This window comes from Glandiceps talaboti, chromosome 8 (genome assembly GCF_964340395.1).
Source record: "Glandiceps talaboti chromosome 8, keGlaTala1.1, whole genome shotgun sequence".
Lineage (NCBI taxonomy): Eukaryota > Metazoa > Hemichordata > Enteropneusta > Spengelidae > Glandiceps > Glandiceps talaboti.
The window spans coordinates 3,555,144-3,575,511 of record NC_135556.1 but is presented as its reverse complement, the minus strand read 5'-3'; the positions used below and the strand labels follow the sequence as shown (position 1 = coordinate 3,575,511).

The following is a 20,368-nucleotide window of genomic DNA, read 5'->3' as shown; positions in this document are numbered from 1 at the left end:
AGTTAATGATTTTGTTAATTGGTGTAATACTTCTTTTCTCGAACTGAACATTGATAAGACCAAAGACATGTGCATAGATTTCAGGGGAGATGCACCACAACCTAAGGCAACAGTCATAAAATGTAAAGAAGTGGAAGTAGTAGTGCAGTGGAGTATAAATATTTGGGTTCATTGTTAGATAACAAATTGAGATGGGAAAATAACACTGATAGGATTTTACGTAGAGGTCAACAGCACCTATTTGTGTTTCTTCAAAGTCGAATAAAAAGATGTCAAATCTCTGTTATAGATTATTCATTGAGATTATTTTAAGTTTTTCTATAATTTGCTGGTTTGATAATCTGAATGTACAAAACAAAAACAGGCGTTGTAGAATTGTTAACATCTGAAGTAAAATCATTGGTGTACAGAAGACTAGCCTTGTCAAGTTGTACGAAAAACAAGTTTTGAGCAAAGATAAGACCATAATAAGTAATAATCAGCATCCTCTTCACCAAAAATTTGAAAATTCTTTTGGATAATGTTATTGGCATAATTTTGTTTGCAGACTTTTCATCATGTTAATAAATAATTGCCCACATATAAAAAATATCACAGTCCGCTTCAATTAGGGTACCACCTCTTGCAGTTCACTGATGATGGTCTGCTGGGTTTTTATCACACCAGGGTTTATTCATTGTGTCCTTAAATTAATCTTGGTCATAGCATTCTCAGTTCATTATCTTCACTTTCACCCTGTGTTTGAAACTCCTTAACGTTGTTTGAATTTCCACACTTCCTTTGAATACAGTATGTTATAAATAACGATAATGAGGAAATAAATCCACATATCGCTATGACGTAAAACGTTACATTGGCCGTCCCATACAGATCATACAATGCACCTGGAATGAAACATATATTTTGCTTAAATAGAGATATTTTAGACATTGACATTTATGGAACTTATTACAATGATACCTCCACCAACACTGAACCGTTCTCCAAATAAGCCAGTCATACTGTTCAAAAACGAATTGAAAGAAGGGCGCCTTAAATTCATGGTTTGACACTCAATATTAAATGCTAGTAATACATTGACTTGAATAACATGTTCACTAAAATCCATACCGGGAAGCGGATCTCCACCAAAATATAATGAACTGGCGCTTATCTCATGCAGAATCTTTCACACAAACTTTACTTTCAATAAGTGTTTAAAGATTCTAAAACACAAAGATAAAAGCGCCAATGGCGTTGTAGCACAACTGTTGAGGCATTACATATTTAAAAAAATGTTTATTCAATTGCCTACCCATCCCTGTTGTTATATTTACAATAAACCCGACCATTGACTGTTGCTAAGGGCGTGGTCATGGTTGCTAGGACCACATATGTAATTATGACACACTCACGATTTACAGACTAACACTTTTAGAATCATAATCATTTTCATTCCCAGTAGTTTGAGAGGTAAAGTTCAATACCAAAATCACTTGCATCATCCACAAGACAGACAGACAGACAACACACTTTAGCATAAACCATTGGTTCCATTTGTGCTAGAACTTAGGGAATATTTCCAAGCAACCTCAAGGAGGGATTATTCAAGGTGCCACTAACATGCACTTGTTACATTATGTTAAGTATCATACATTTTTGAAGATTTAATTAGATCAATAAAACAATAATATTTCCCGTACAACCCTATCTGACTAAATATTCTTGAAAGAAATCGGACAAAAGATATCGCATTTTTAGCCCTAATTTGCAAATTACTTATAGGATCAACATGTGATCAATAACCCTTGATCTGTACATTCCCAGAAACATCTCTATGAAATTTCAGCTAAACCAGCCAAGTACTTTTGGAATTAAAGAATTGTGGCCAAACTGTCACATTTTTATACCTGATTTGCATATCACTGATCGGATCATCATGTCATGAACAATTGTTAATATATTAACACCTCTAAGAAGGTTCCCACAAAATTTCAGATCGACCTGCCCAGTAGCTTTTGAGTTTAAGATTTTTTATCAAATAACACATTGTTACCTAAATCACATGTGAGGCGATTATTTTCCCTTCAACAATTTCCCGACAAGACACCACAAGAAATGGCCCACCAAATACCAAATCAATCGGTCCAGCGGATTTTGAGTTTAAATCGTCCACACATGCACGCGCACGAGTAGGCAGACAGACAGACAGACAGACAGACAGACACCACTCGATGGCTATAGCACTACTGAACCGTATCAGTTCAGTTATAAGTAATATATAGTCTACGAGTTCGGGAGGGTTTGTGCCAATAGACGAGGGGGCGTAGACCCCGAGGTTTTGGCACATAACCATACCGAACGAGTTGTCTATCTTACTTATACTACGGGGTGATTGACTCAAACGGATATATAGGTCACTCAAGAAAGAGTGGGTAATGGCTCCATATAACCAACCGAAATCAAGGCCTCTCATTGACTAGCCGTAGTATAAATAACTAAATAATTATTTACAGTGGCTACATGTATGGGTTCATGCTAACTACACGATGGCTTAACTAGCTACGTGACCAACAACAATGTACTATAACAATTAATAACAAAATATCAGGGTTGATAGAAAATAATTGTCAATGTGTATTATTAAGTCATCTTTGTCTTCTGCACTAATTATATGAATGACCAAATATAAACTCAATTCTGTCATCTTCATATTAGATGAGGAATGTTGTGTTTCTTACCTGATATCGGAATAGCAATAAAGTTACCAATACCAAACGAAAATAGATACAAGCCAACAATGCTTGGGTAAAACTTCATCTGCACAAACTCCTTCAGGACAACATAGGGCAATGAATTGTATACTGCACTTGTTATGCCAAATAAAACACAATAGATTACCATGACAGTATAATCGTAGATTAGTGGAAAGGTACTGTTTAGTATTCCCCAGACAGAAAGGCTGCCAGCCAAAATGCATATAGGTGGTACAAGTCTAAGATCGATAAACCAGCCATGTGTTAGCCTCGTTAGACATGAACTTGCTCCAATGACTGTCATAAGTAAAGCTCCATCGGTTGGGTCAATTCCGGCGTCTCCTGTCCGTTGTAGTAGAAATGTAAGGAAAGTCCCGTTTGATGCAGACATGAAAAGAACACATACTAAAAATCCGATGACGCGTGGCTGAACCCATAACAGATGAAATCCAAACAACATGCAAATACGTTTGCACATGCGTACACACTGATTGTTTCCTTGTTTAGACATTTGGTTATCTTTTGTAGCTGTGTTTAGTGGACGGAGTAAAGTTGCTGCAACGCAGAGATGAGCAATAAGACCTGATAAAACGATACAAGCTCCCTGCCATCCGTACTTGTAGATAAGTAACTGAGTTAATGGTGGTAAACCCATGACACCTATACCATAGCCAGCCACTGCTAGTCCATTGGCCAATCCATGTCGTTTGTGGAAATATTGGCCTAGCAAAGCAATTGTCGAAGTGAAAGACAGCGATAAACCAAAATCTAGCATAAAAATAAACAAATGTGATAAATTAGTGGTTGGTATGAGCGACCCAAAGAGAGCATATGAAGATTATGGCACAATCTACCTAAATACACAATATACAAAATAGCCATGGACTTACTTGTCAAAACTGCCATCGTTAGACACAAGACAGTGAAGTTGTTAACAAATCCACTAAGAAATAGTCCAACAGCACACAGAATACCACCAATCATAGCTATACATCTTGCACCATATTTTGTACTTAGAAACACTGCTATCGGTGCTGCAAAAACAGAAATATTGGAATGCAAATTTCAGAACTAAAGATATCATACATGTACCCCATAATTGGAAAATTAATTGTATGAAACTGTACGAAATTTGAAGCCTGCATATTGAACATATTGCCTAATTATCTAAAAAAAATCATTAATTATACAAATGAACCATTTAGACTACAAACTACATCACCAAGTTTTAAAGGACATGTGTACTTAATGCACGTACTAAACTATCTGAAATGCACGTACTGAACTATCTGATATTAAAAGCTTACATTCTAAAGATATCGCCTAATCATAAATCCAATTATAAATCAGAATGAAAAAATAAAGGTATATAACAAACAACATCAAGCACGTTGATCAATGGTTGATGTATATACCATATCATATGAAATTTAAACTTTGCATTCTTATGAATGGATATAAATCTAATCAGAAATTCATTAATTATGCAAATTACTCATTGCACTATAGGCTACATCAGCAAACTGTAAAGTCCGTATACACTTTGGTACCAATTGTACCGAACTTGAAGAATGCATTAAACCACCCCTTGGGTATGATATACCCCGAGGTTTGGACCAGTTGACGATATATATACGCATGAGCGTCAGAAAATGTTTAACACTATGCAGCCTATATAAGTAGTTTTGCTTAGTTTGTACAGTGGTAAGTTCATTTGTGAATGGGCTGAGGTTAGATTTGTTTTGTGATGGATTTATGTACATGATCTGTCCCTGGGTTTGCCTCACTGTGTCTGCATTTCAGATAGGGCCACGAACGACGCTGTAGGCTTATGCTGAGCTGCTCTAAGGTGTTGGTTTTGAGGAAACATCGGACAATTCTAGGGCTTTGGATATATATATCATATTCACCCACCCCCAGCTATGGTAAATATTAGCGTTTGGCATGGAAGACTTATTGTTGTCCCAGTTGTGGCAGTCCAAGACGAAACGGGTACGCCTGCTTGTTAGAAATTTCACGGGAAAGGGGATGTTTTTCGTCGGCCATCTACGTCCATGGAATCGTAAAAAAGGACTACTTTAGATCACCCTTCGAGAATAGGAGAATAGCGAAGTGTATGGATTAAGTGTCCTTGAAGGTAAAACCTCCCGAATTTCGGAAATAAGGAGGTGTTTTTGTAGTGATTTTCTCCCAGATTCACGAAAAAGGGGGTGTTTTTAACTGAAGTATACCGGGAAAAGAGGTACATTTGAAATTTTGCTAACAAGCATGGACTGCCACGACCGGGATTGTTTTGCAGGTGATCGACGGTACGGATTCGACGGCCATGATGGATGCAGACGGCAGCGATCAAAGCATGAGTATACTATTCTCATTCAGGACCACTTAGAGTCACGCTATCTGTTCATTATCACTATTTTAAATGTGTAATTAGTTTGTTGTCTTGACCACTCAGATCTCTCAATTTGTACCATCAATATACTGGTATAAGATATAGCCTAGATAATTACTAAAAATAACATTAATTATGCAAATGATGAGTCGTTACCATAGGGGAGATGTGTAGTTTCATTAGAATCGATATTGTGGTTTTTGAGATATCAGGCCCACATAAACTAAGGCAAACAGACAGACACGAGTATAACATTACCTTCCCTTGCCGGAGGTCAAACGGACACTTTGGTTGTCATTTTTATGAGATTGATTTTAAACTGCTATTTTGATAGGACTTCAAATAACAGAAAACACAGATTCACAATCAATTTCATTTCAACTCTTCCATATCTTTAGACTTTTAAATCTAAACTAATCCCATTTACTGACACAATCTAAACTAATCCCATTTACTGACACAATCTATACTAATCCCATTTACTGACACAATCTATACTAATCCTATTTACTGACACAATCTAAACTAATCCCATTTACTGACACAATCTATACTAATCCCATTTACTGACACAATCTAAACTAATCCCATTTACTGACACAATCAAAACTAATCCCATTTACTGACACAATCTATACTAATCCCATTTACTGACACAATCTAAACTAATCCCATTTACTGACACAATCTAAACTAATCCCATTTACTGACACAATCTAAACTAATCCCATTTACTGACACAATCTAAACTAATTCCATTTACTGACATAATCTAAACTAATCCCATTTACTTACACAATCTAAACTAATCCCATTTACTGACACAATCTAAACTAATCCCATTTACTTACACAATCTAAACTAATCCCATTTACTGACACAATCTAAACTAATCCCATTTACTGACACAATCTAAACTAATCTCATTTACTGACACAATCTAAACTAATTCCATTTACTGACACAATCTAAACTAATTCCATTTACTGACACAATCTAAACTAATTCCATTTACTGACACATTCTATACTAATCCTATTTACTGACACAATCTATACTAATCCCATTTACTGACACAATCTAAACTAATTCCATTTACTGACACAATCTAAACTAATTCCATTTACTGACATAATCTAAACTAATCCCATTTACTTACACAATCTAAGCTAATCCCATTTACTGACACAATCTAAACTAATCCCATTTACTTACACAATCTAAACTAATTCCATTTACTGACACATTCTATACTAATCCTATTTACTAACACAATCTAAACTAATCCCATTTACTGACACAATCTATACTAATCCCATTTACTGACACAATCTAAACTAATCCCATTTACTGACACAATCTATACTAATCCCATTTACTGACACAATCTAAACTAATTCCATTTACTTACACAATCTAAGCTAATTCCATTTACTGACACAATCTATACTAATCCTATTTATTGACACAATCTAAACTAATCCCATTTACTGACACAGTCTATACTAATCCCATTTACTGACACAATCTAAACTAATCCCATTTACTGACACAATCTAAACTAATCCCATTTACTGACACAATCTAAACTAATTCCATTTACTGACACAATCTAAACTAATTCCATTTACTGACACAATCTAAACTAATTCCATTTACTGACACAATGTAAACTAATCCCATTTACTGACACAATCTATACTAATCCCATTTACTGACACAATCTAAACTAATTCCATTTACTGACACAATCTAAACTAATTCCATTTACTGACACAATCTAAACTAATTCCATTTACTGACATAATCTAAACTAATTCCATTTACTGACACAATCTAAACTAATCCCATTTACTGACATAATCTAAACTAATCCTATTTACTAACAAAATCTAAACTAATCCCATTTACTGACACAATCTAAACTAATTCCATTTACTGACACAATCTAAACTAATTCCATTTACTGACACAATCTAAACTAATCCCATTTACTTACACAATCTAAACTAATCCCATTTACTAACACAATCTAAACTAATTCCATTTACTGACATAATCTAAACTAATCCCATTTACTGACACAATCTAAACTAATCCCATTTACTGACACAATCTATACTAATCCCATTTACTGTCATAATCTATACTAATCCCATTTACTGACACAATCTATACTAATCCCATTTACTGACACAATCTAAACTAATCCCATTTACTGACACAATCTACACTAATCCCATTTACTGACATTGTCTAAGCTAATCCCATTTACTGACACAATCTATACTAATCCCATTTACTGACACAATCAAAACTAATTCCATTTACTGACACAATCTAAACTAATTCCATTTACTGACATAATCTAAACTAATCCCATTTACTGACACAATCTAAACTAATTCCATTTACTGACACAATCTAAACTAATTCCATTTACTGACACAATCTAAACTAATCCCATTTACCGACATTATCTAAACTAATCCCATTTACTGACATTGTCTAAGCTAATCCCATTTACTGACACAATCTATACTAATCCCATTTACTGACACAATCTAAACTAATTCCATTTACTAACACAATCTAAACTAATTCCATTTACTGACATAATCTAAACTAATTCCATTTACTGACACAATCTAAACTAATTCCATTTACTGACACAATCTAAACTAATTCCATTTACTGACACAATCTAAACTAATTCCATTTACTGACATAATCTAAACTAATTCCATTTACTGACACAATCTAAACTAATCCCATTTACTGACACAATCTAAACTAATCCAATTTACTGACACAATCTAAACTAATTCCATTTACTGACACAATCTAAACTAATCCCATTTACTGACACAATCTAAACTAATTCCATTTACTGACACAATCTAAACTAATTCCATTTACTGACACAATCTATACTAATTCCATTTACTGACACAATCTATACTAATCCCATTTACTGACACAATCTAAACTAATTCCATTTACTGACACAATCTAAACTAATCCCATTTACTGACACAATCTAAACTAATCCCATTTACTGACACAATCTATACTAATTCCATTTACTGACACAATCTAAACTAATCCCATTTACTGACACAATCTAAACTAATCCCATTTACTGACACAATCTAAACTAATCCCATTTACTGACATAATCTATACTAATCCCATTTACTAACACAATCTAAACTAATTCCATTTACTGACACAATCTAAACTAATCCCATTTACTGACACAATCTAAACTAATCCCATTTACTGACATAATCTATACTAATCCCATTTACTAACACAATCTAAACTAATCCCATTTACTGACACAATCTAAACTAATTCCATTTACTGACACAATCTAAACTAATCCCATTTACTGACACAATCTATACTAATCCCATTTACTGACACAATCTAAACTAATTCCATTTACTGACACATCTAAACTAATCCCATTTACTTACATAATCTAAACTAATTCCATTTACTGACACAATCTAAACTAATCCCATTTACTTACATAATCTAAACTAATTCCATTTACTGACACAATCTAAACTAATCCCATTTACTGACACAATCTAAACTAATCCCATTTACTGACATTATCTAAACTAATCCCATTTACTGACACAATCTAAACTAAACCCATTTACTGACACAATCTAAACTAATCCCATTTACTAACACAATCTAAACTAATTCCATTTACTGACACAATCTAAACTAATTCCATTTACTTACACAATCTAAACTAATCCCATTTACTGACATAATCTAAACTAATCCCATTTACTGACACAATCTATACTAATCCCATTTACTGACACAATCTAAACTAATTCCATTTACTTACACAATCTAAACTAATTCCATTTACTGACACAATCTAAATTAATTCCATTTACTGACACAATCTAAACTAATCCCATTTACTGACATTATCTAAACTAATCCCATTTACTTACACAATCTATACTAATCCCATTTACTGACATAATCTAAACTAATTCCATTTACTGACACAATCTAAACTAATCCCATTTACTGACACAATCTAAACTAATCCCATTTACTGACACAATCTAAACTACTTCCATTTACTGACACAATCTAAACTAATTCCATTTACTAACACAATCTAAACTAATTCCATTAACTGACACAATCTAAACTAATCCCATTTACTGACACAATCTAAACTAATCCCATTTACTGACACAATCTAAGCTAATTCCATTTACTAACACAATCTAAACTAATCCCATTTACTGACACAATCTATACTAATCCCATTTACTGACACAATCTAAACTAATCCCATTTACTGACATTATCTAAACTAATCCCAGTTACTGACATTGTCTAAGCTAATCCCATTTACTGACACAATCTAAACTAATCCCATTTACTGACACAATCTAAAATAATCCCATTTACTGACACAATCTAAACTAATCCCATTTACTGACACAATCTAAACTAATTCCATTTACTGACACAATCTAAACTAATCCCATTTACTAACACAATCTAAACTAATTCCATTTACTTACACAATCTAAACTAATTCCATTTACTGACACAATCTAAACTAATCCCATTTACTGACACAATCTAAACTAATCCCAGTTACTGACATTGTCTAAGCTAATCCCATTTACTGACACAATCTAAACTAATCCCATTTACTGACACAATCTATACTAATTCCATTTACTGACACAATCTAAACTAATCCCATTTACTGACACAATCTAAACTAATTCCATTTACTGACACAATCTAAACTAATCCCATTTACTGACACAATCTAAACTAATCCCATTTACTGACACAATCTATACTAATTCCATTTACTGACACAATCTAAACTAATCCCATTTACTGACACAATCTAAACTAATCCCATTTACTGACACAATCTAAACTAATCCCATTTACTGACATAATCTATACTAATCCCATTTACTAACACAATCTAAACTAATTTCATTTACTGACACAATCTAAACTAATCCAATTTACTGACACAATCTAAACTAATCCCATTTACTGACATAATCTATACTAATCCCATTTACTAACACAATCTAAACTAATCCCATTTACTGACACAATCTAAACTAATTCCATTTACTGACACAATCTAAACTAATCCCATTTACTGACACAATCTATACTAATCCCATTTACTGACACAATCTAAACTAATTCCATTTACTGACACAATCTAAACTAATCCCATTTACTTACATAATCTAAACTAATTCCATTTACTGACACAATCTAAACTAATCCCATTTACTTACATAATCTAAACTAATTCCATTTACTGACACAATCTAAACTAATCCCATTTACTGACACAATCTAAACTAATCCCATTTACTGACATTATCTAAACTAATCCCATTTACTGACACAATCTAAACTAAACCCATTTACTGACACAATCTAAACTAATCCCATTTACTAACACAATCTAAACTAATTCCATTTACTGACACAATCTAAACTAATTCCATTTACTTACACAATCTAAACTAATCCCATTTACTGACATAATCTAAACTAATCCCATTTACTGACACAATCTATACTAATCCCATTTACTGACACAATCTAAACTAATTCCATTTACTTACACAATCTAAACTAATTCCATTTACTGACACAATCTAAATTAATTCCATTTACTGACACAATCTAAACTAATCCCATTTACTGACATTATCTAAACTAATCCCATTTACTTACACAATCTATACTAATCCCATTTACTGACATAATCTAAACTAATTCCATTTACTGACACAATCTAAACTAATCCCATTTACTGACACAATCTAAACTAATCCCATTTACTGACACAATCTAAACTACTTCCATTTACTGACACAATCTAAACTAATTCCATTTACTAACACAATCTAAACTAATTCCATTAACTGACACAATCTAAACTAATCCCATTTACTGACACAATCTAAACTAATCCCATTTACTGACACAATCTAAGCTAATTCCATTTACTGACACAATCTAAACTAATTCCATTTACTAACACAATCTAAACTAATCCCATTTACTGACACAATCTATACTAATCCCATTTACTGACACAATCTAAACTAATCCCATTTACTGACATTATCTAAACTAATCCCAGTTACTGACATTGTCTAAGCTAATCCCATTTACTGACACAATCTAAACTAATCCCATTTACTGACACAATCTAAAATAATCCCATTTACTGACACAATCTAAACTAATCCCATTTACTGACACAATCTAAACTAATTCCATTTACTGACACAATCTAAACTAATCCCATTTACTAACACAATCTAAACTAATTCCATTTACTTACACAATCTAAACTAATTCCATTTACTGACACAATCTAAACTAATCCCATTTACTGACACAATCTAAACTAATCCCAGTTACTGACATTGTCTAAGCTAATCCCATTTACTGACACAATCTAAACTAATCCCATTTACTGACACAATCTATACTAATTCCATTTACTGACACAATCTAAACTAATCCCATTTACTGACACAATCTAAACTAATTCCATTTACTGACACAATCTAAACTAATCCAATTTACTGACACAATCTAAACTAATTCCATTTACTGACACAATCTAAACTAATCCCATTTACTGACACAATCTAAACTAATTCCATTTACTGACACAATCTAAACTAATCCCATTTACTGACACAATCTAAACTAATTCCATTTACTGACACAATCTAAACTAATCCCATTTACTGACACAGTCTAAACTAATCCCATTTACTGACACAATCTAAACTAATTCCATTTACTGACACAATCTAAACTAATCCCATTTACTGACACAATCTAAACTAATTCCATTTACTGACACAATCTAAACTAATCCCATTTACTGACACAATCTAAACTAATTCCATTTACTGACACAATCTAAACTAATTCCATTTACTGACACAATCTAAACTAATCCCATTTACTGACACAATCTAAACTAATTCCATTTACTGACACAATCTATACTAATCCCATTTACTGACACAATCTAAACTAATTCCATTTACTGACACAATCTAAACTAATCCCATTTACTGACACAATCTAAACTAATTCCATTTACTGACACAATCTAAACTAATCCCATTTACTGACACAGTCTAAACTAATCCCATTTACTGACACAATCTAAACTAATTCCATTTACTGACACAATCTAAACTAATCCCATTTACTGACACAATCTAAACTAATTCCATTTACTGACACAATCTAAACTAATCCCATTTACTGACACAATCTAAACTAATTCCATTTACTGACACAATCTAAACTAATTCCATTTACTGACACAATCTAAACTAATCCCATTTACTGACACAATCTAAACTAATTCCATTTACTGACACAATCTATACTAATCCCATTTACTGACACAATCTAAACTAATTCCATTTACTGACACAATCTAAACTAATCCCATTTACTGACACAATCTAAACTAATCCCATTTACTGACACAATCTAAACTAATCCCATTTACTGACACAATCTAAACTAATCCCATTTACTGACACAATCTAAACTAATCCCATTTACTGACACAATCTAAACTAATCCCATTTACTGACATAATCTAAACTAATCCCATTTACTGACACAATCTAAACTAATTCCATTTACTGACACAATCTATACTAATCCCATTTACTGACACAATCTAAACTAATCCCATTTACTGACACAATCTAAACTAATCCCATTTACTGACACAATCTAAACTAATCCCATTTACTGACATAATCTAAACTAATTCCATTTACTGACACAATCTAAACTAATCCCATTTACTGACACAATCTAAACTAATTCCATTTACTGACACAATCTAAACTAATCCCATTTACTGACACAATCTAAACTAATTCCATTTACTGACACATTAAATATTATCGGGAATGAAATATACTCTGAGCTTGAGTCAAATCTCGGAGCTTGACTGCAATCTACATAACCAATCAAGTTATGTCAAATTAGTTAATCTCAAGTGCAAATTATCTCTACTAACCAATCCTATCTCTTCCTAATTAACCAGTCATATGAAGGTCAATATCGAATTCGCACCAATATGTATGGAATTTTAGAAATATCTATATAAACCGTTAATTCTGTGTGATCTGTAGGAGTTTTGTTAGATGTCAATAAAGTACGAGAAGCTATACTTACAGTACATGATTGTATCTAGACATCATTCCTTTCCAGAACTTTTTTCCAAAGTTCTTGAATGATAGGTTACTTATAGTCTTTTCTTTATTTCAGATCATTCTTATTTCTATTATTATTCCAACAACAAAAATTTGTTGATCATTGGCAAGGAACTATTTAACAGAGCGTTCAACTATTTCTATACGATATCAAATAACGTTTTAATAGTATATATTTGTAATATATTAGTAAACAAATAAACCACTCTTTCAGCATAATTTGACCACCCTATCAGACAGTCTTGATTTACATAGATTATAGTGTATGTTGTTGATGTACGTTTTGTAAATTGATGCCTGTCAAAAAACCTTGAGATTCGGTTACAGAATGTATCACTCCAAAGTCCGGGAATTGGAGTTTTGCGTATAAATGATAGGAGTGACCTAATCTTTAATGTCATCACCATACACGTTTGATCGCAAGTGAATGTCTGCTTTCAGATGATGGTGTACAATCGTCTAGATAACTTTATGTCCACGACCGACCGACATATATTCCTACAGTTTGCGGCGCTACTTGTAGCTGGTGTTTACTAAAGGCATAATACACAAAGCCAAGTCGAGAACACACCATATTGAAACATTATTATAGTACTGCTCAATCATGAAGAGACTGTTTTTAGGCAAGCTGACATTAATTTTAAGTTTTAATTGGGACGAATTAATTAAGACGACGTGATTGGACACCATTTTGCAAGAAGGCATATAACAATATCAAATATTCCAAGGGTATCTCACGAAATAACGGACCATCCATATCAAGGGAGGACTGCTAGTGTAGAGTTAAGTTTTATCGGAGTAATGATGCCACATGATTGCTTACATTTAAGCTTATTTAAACAGATATGTATTTTACCCGAACAGTGGAAAACAAACAATCCAATCGATGCTATAAGTGATATCCTCCCTGCTCCTTCATTGAAATACGTCTTCATTCTGACCAGTAAGACAGCAGTCGATGCAATCATACCATCGACAAAAGCTTCACTAATATGAGCACTTAGAACGATGAACCAGCCCCAACCACCATCTGGAGCGTCGTTTCGGACAGATGAGATAGTGTCGTCGGCTTTTGATTTAGCATCCATTGTTTGAAAGCCTCAAAGTTGTACACGTATCAGATATCAACTGGTATGTTATTTTATACTAAATAATCTGTGTGTAAAATGAAAGATAAAATGTTATTGTTTACTTTGATACACTCATGGGAAATATGGCACAATAAAGCTAAGATTGTGAATATCTAAAATATCAAAAATGTCAATAATATTTTGAAAAACACATTTTTTTCTTATTGTAGTGGCAGATTTATGAGTAATGCATATGTGTGACTTCAAGAAAAAATATTTACCCAATTTTGGAGACTTTTTCCGTACGGCTGTCATAGAAAACGAACGAAACACGGTTGGTGACATTTCACCCTTAACTTCTCAAGTCAAGTCACACAATCACGTCGATGACTAGCCTGTGGAAGTTGTCGTCTGTGTAGCTCATGCACCTACGCACGAGCGGGTGAGTCATGTGGGAGATCACTGACCAATCAGCGATGTGATTGTGTGCCTGTGGTTTACGAGTACGCATGTACGTAATAATACATCGAACACTTCAATAATTGTGTCACATACAGTACAGTAGTAATGTTTTTTATTTCTTTATTCATGTTTTTGTTATTCGATCATACATATCCATAATCTCAGCTTTATTGTTCCATGGTACCCATGATACACTATGTTATCTGTTTTTAAATTATTGACGTCACGGTGAACGTGCTTTTTGGACAGCCGAACTATTATGATGTTAATTGGTGATATAGGTAGTGTAGCGTGACTGTCTGTCTGTCTGTCTGTCTGTCTGTCTGTATGTATGTATGTATGTATGTATGTATGTATGTATGTATGTATGTATGTATGTATGCATGTATGTATGTATGTATGTATGTATGTATGTATGTATGTATGTATGTCTGTCTGTCTGTCTGTCTGTCTGTCTGTCTGTCTGTCTGTCTGTCTGTCTGTCTCATATTCTGGTGATATACAATTTCTGTGTCCATATGTAATAACATTTCTTTACAACTGAGCTTTGCAAGGACGATATCTCACATTAGGCTGTATTAACATTAACCCGGAGATACTTAGCCAGCAGGGCTTTCCATTTCAATTTGATTTGGAGGAGAAACAGCATCACCATGATTGCTAGTGGGTAGGGTACCGTTGAGTATTAGTTTTGGACATGAAGACATGTTGGAAGCCATTTAGAGGTATACAATTTCACTATACACATAATTGAAAACCATAGAATACTTCCATTCTGTCTTCAATACCCTTTGTTATATTGAGTGAGGCGCAGGACGTCGTGTTGTACTATAGCTTTATTTACCCAATGTTGATATATGCATATGGTGATGACGTCATTGTCAGAATGATCTCATGTACTATTCATTAGATGTTAATGTATAGATCATATCATTACAACTCTCCTTTTTTGAGTGAGACTATATATCGTAATGTATTGGTATTATTGATCAAATTGGATATTGGTTATATTGGTCGAGCGAAGTTCAGTAAATCATAAGCGTATATTACTGTACAGTGTAATGGATTGGGAGCACACACAAAAATTGCCAATGCGATGGGTGCCTTAAGCTTAAAAGTGGTTGGGGGGGGGGGGCGGCGGAATATTTTGGTCATGATTGGAACCTTCACCCCAGGATTAGAAGTTCACCAAGTAGATTTGCAAAATTTCTTGCTGCTTTGCATATATTTAATATCGACTGCCGTGAGAATGTGTTTGTGTATGCCTTAATCTCTTGAAGGGTGTTATGATCTATTCAGTAATATCGAACCAATAATACACGAGATCACTATGACGATGACATCATTACCATCATTATGCATATGTCAACAGTTGGTAAATAAAGTTAATATAGTTGATATCATGGTTCCACATTACGTAATAAGCCCCGCCCACCATGGTTACTGTTGCTACGCCCCACAAGCTTTGAGTTTGTGGGACATTGTTCTGATAATAAAACATGGCGGCAAATTCGTATGGAGATCGTCTGCAGAGCGTACCCGACGATATCTCAATTGCCTACCTCCCTGGAGTTTCAAGTCTTTCCACAAAGGCACAGGATAAAGGACTCAATTATTTTACTCAAGGTTATGTTCATGACATTAAGATAAATAACGCTAGTAATGATTTGAAAGTGTTGGCGCGTTGCTGGCGATCAATGAGGAAGTCCGAGTCACCGCACAAAATTGAAGTTGACATTTCACGAGTACTGAGGAAAGTGACGAATGCCAACTGTTCTTGTAAGGCAGGGTAAGTTTAATTTTTTTAAATGTTTAAACAATTCACCAGTATTGCTAAAATTGTATTATTTGTAGCTGTTATCATAAAAGAACTACGTAAGCCTCTACGGTACGTAGGAAAGTATATGAACAAACGTACTTCAACTTTGAACTTTGTGTTTGCCTGTTGTGTAAACACTGCGTAGACGCAACTTCCGTATCACTTTCATCTTGCCCTGGCCTGACATATTCATGAATCATAGTTAGTTAGTTTCCGCTAACTACTAATGAAAGGAGTTGATTTTGGTTGGAAACTTTTCATGATATTATTTTATTATTACTCCGGTATGTTGAAGTCAATATTTTCATGGAGGGTCAGACTGTATGTGTAAGTACTGGTACCTCGACCATACTGCATGTCTACCCGTATCCGAAACATCCTGCCACCGTACTTAGATCCTGTACGTGCACGATCCTTGTCGTTGCGTTGTATACTGTCTATACATTTTGTTAACAACTGAACACTGACTGCTGTTTATTTTCATTTCAGGTTAAGTGGCCACTGTTCACATGTCATCGGTTTGATAAAGTCACTACAAGGATTGAAGCTACACAACTTCACTAATGTACCAGCACAGCTGAGCTGTACCAGCATTCCACAACAGTGGCATGTTCCAAGGGGACCAAAGATAAAACCAGTCCCAATAAATCATGTTGTAGTTGCAAGACCAACCATTGAAACAAGAAAGAGAAGACCAATAGTCTGTCAGGTTGACAGTAATAAGAAGTAAGAAACAGTACACCATCATGATTTATGGTTTGATTTTGTCATTACATTTTCATGTTGCAAACTTTTGTATACTTGGGAAAAGTTAAAATGTTTTGATTTCATTTCTGAGGGCATCTCTTTAGAAAGGATATGTCAATATTGGATGATTTATTAAAATTTGTCATATATATGTGTGTGTCATAGCCATTTTGCTAGCCACAAGTCTTACAATATGCTATAGTATCAGTCTGGTTTAAACACAGCAAATACTAGTTGAATCACACCACACACTTGTGCAGCAAATACATAATTTGATGCCAAGTACACAGAAACATTTTGTGGGTTTCTTCAAGAGGATGTGTATTATCAGATTAAATACTCAGGTAATTAACTCTTATAATTGTGTTTTGCAAATGTTTCAGGTTACCAAAAGTAACTTCAACTGACATAGGCATATTACAGAATCTGAAAGGAACACCCTTGGCATATACTCTATCAGATGATGTACCAACAACAGATACATCTTTTGGGGAAGTGCAGCTGGGATCTATGTTATCCTATCAGGTATGTGAAATAATCAACAACTCTTTGATGGATATATTTTAATATGTGATGTGATATGTAAATAAAAGACACCACAAATTAACAGAGTGTATATAGTAGTCCTGCCAGTTATTTGTTTATTGTGTTTTCTCTTTCACAAAGACATCTTGAAATAGAGTCAGATAACAACACACTGACCAAATACTGTTGATCTTCTCAAAAAGAGTGGCTTGTATAATGTCTGAAACAATTTTAAAAGTCTTTATCTTAGCAATGAGGCGTTCAATATGGATTCTGTGTTTTGCTATTTTTTCTGTAATCTGTGTATCTGCCACTGACATCTGAGAAGACGATGATATAAAAGGAGGAATATTTAGTTGCAAGCCAAGTTCAGATATTTCTTTATGAATTGTGAATCCTTTATCAGACATGATAGCATCACCTGGGTTAAGATATCCATTATCTAGGAATTGTTTCAACAATTTTAAAAATCCACTCTGTTCAGATATTTGTACATCTGATATATTCCCTGTAAATAACTCAGACACAAATAGTAATGATCCACACGGATCACATCCTATTAAACTCTTAAGTGTCGTACTTGACTTATAATCACTATACAACTGACTTTTAAGGGCCAACGCACTGGGTTGTTGTGTCTTTAATTCAGTACAGTCTATCAGTATGACAGTTCTTGGAAAGTCCCTTTTAAAATCTGCAGGCATTTTATTCATAATAATACTCCTGTGAGGCCAAATACTAATTTGACCTAACTTCCAATACATGTGGTCAATCCATGTATTAAAGACATCCCCAGCTGACTGTAGTCCTAAACCAAACCTTACTGCTAAGTCTCGCAGTCCAAAATTATGCCGTAAACGACACAAACATAACAAGAGACAATCTTTACCTGGTAGGTTTTTTATATCTGTCCTAACTTTCTTGTAAGATAACACAGTATCATTTGGTAAAAGAAATGATAACAAGGCTAAAAATCTAACATAACTAATTCCAGTATAGTATTTAAAAAGGCCCTTAAGTTTCTTTTGATTTCTCAGTACACAATCAACACCAAATTTACAATTATTTGTGACATCCTGCTGAAGTTTCTTGATTTTTAGGTCCCTTTCTGTTATCTCAGATTGAAGTTTTTTTATGGTGGCATCCTTTTCTTTCAGTTTGTTTTCTAATCTCGACATTTCAGCAGTTTGCACAAGTAGGTCAAGAGGTGATGTCCCTGTAAGATAAAAACACACAAATATTTAATTTTGTAATCTATAATGAACTTGTCATTGCCCTTTCTTTCAGATGAACAACATGAAAACCTCTAAAGTATCTGATGGTATGGGTTGTGGACCAATAACTCTCCCAAAAACAGCACCAATAAAGCTACCAGAGGAGTATCGTACCTTGAATAAAGAACATTCTCAAATTGACCCAGAGACACTTGAAATAGAGACAAGGGGACAAGCAAACAACGAAACTTGGATTAAATCACGAGCATGTCGTTTAACAGCATCAAATTTTGGTAGAATTTTAAACAGGAAATCTGCTCCATCTGAAAAGTTTCTGAATAGTTTGTTCCAACATAAATCGATCACAGCTGCTTCATTAGAATATGGAAAACGCAATGAGCCAAAAGCAAAATCAAAATACCTTGAAGTACACACATGCAGACATATCCATGACTGTGGTCTTGTTGTAAATACAGAATTTAGCTTTTTAGGTGGGACCCCAGATGGAAAAGTATGCGACCATGGAAAGTGTGGAATTATGGAATGTAAGTGCCCATACTGTGCAAGAAACCTTACCATCGACCAGGCAGTGAATGAAGTGCCAAATTTCATGTTGCATCGAGGACCTGATGGTGAAATAGTGCTCAAAAGAACCCATCCATATTTTGCTCAAGTACAGGGCCAGTTGATGGTAACAGGAGCAGAATTTTGTGATTTTGTTGTATTTACACAGATAGATGTTTTTATTCAACGAATATTGCCAGATGTTGAGTACATGCAGGAGATGTTGAAGAAGCTCTGTGCATTTTTCCAAAAGTATGCAAAACCATACCTTTGCAAAAAGTAATATGTAATAATAGTATGTAATAGTGTGACTTTCACAACAGTAATGTGTCCCAGGCATACTTGTATGCAGCTCCAATAAAATATATGAATAATAAAACTGATTGTGATTGTTTCTGATTAATAAGTTTACAAAAATGATGTGTGTGGATAGATGTCTAGAATGCTACTTGTGTCAGTAAAGAAAGTACTGTTTATCTTTTGACACATTTTACGGTTGGGTAGAAATCTTATGACACAAGTTTT

At 34.0% G+C, this 20,368-nt stretch overlaps 2 protein-coding genes across 2 annotated transcripts; one reads left to right on the top strand and one right to left on the bottom strand.

Annotated features, from left to right (window-relative positions):
• Nucleotides 1-699: 699 nt before the first annotated feature.
• On the bottom strand, nucleotides 700-14,470 carry LOC144438716 (monocarboxylate transporter 13-like). Its single transcript, XM_078127862.1, has 4 exons — nucleotides 14,299-14,470; nucleotides 3,626-3,769; nucleotides 2,721-3,503; nucleotides 700-884 (listed from the first exon to the last, which is right to left on the bottom strand). The coding sequence occupies exons 1-4, from the start codon at nucleotides 14,408-14,410 to the stop codon at nucleotides 700-702; spliced, it is 1,224 nt and encodes a 407-aa protein (XP_077983988.1). The 5' UTR covers nucleotides 14,411-14,470.
• Nucleotides 14,471-16,473: 2,003 nt separating this feature from the next.
• Nucleotides 16,474-20,126, top strand: LOC144438715 (uncharacterized). Its single transcript, XM_078127861.1, has 4 exons — nucleotides 16,474-16,763; nucleotides 17,283-17,519; nucleotides 17,924-18,065; nucleotides 19,353-20,126. Exons 1-4 carry the CDS (start codon nucleotides 16,474-16,476, stop codon nucleotides 20,124-20,126), a joined length of 1,443 nt encoding a protein of 480 aa, XP_077983987.1.
• The last annotated feature ends 242 nt before the right edge of the window (nucleotides 20,127-20,368 follow it).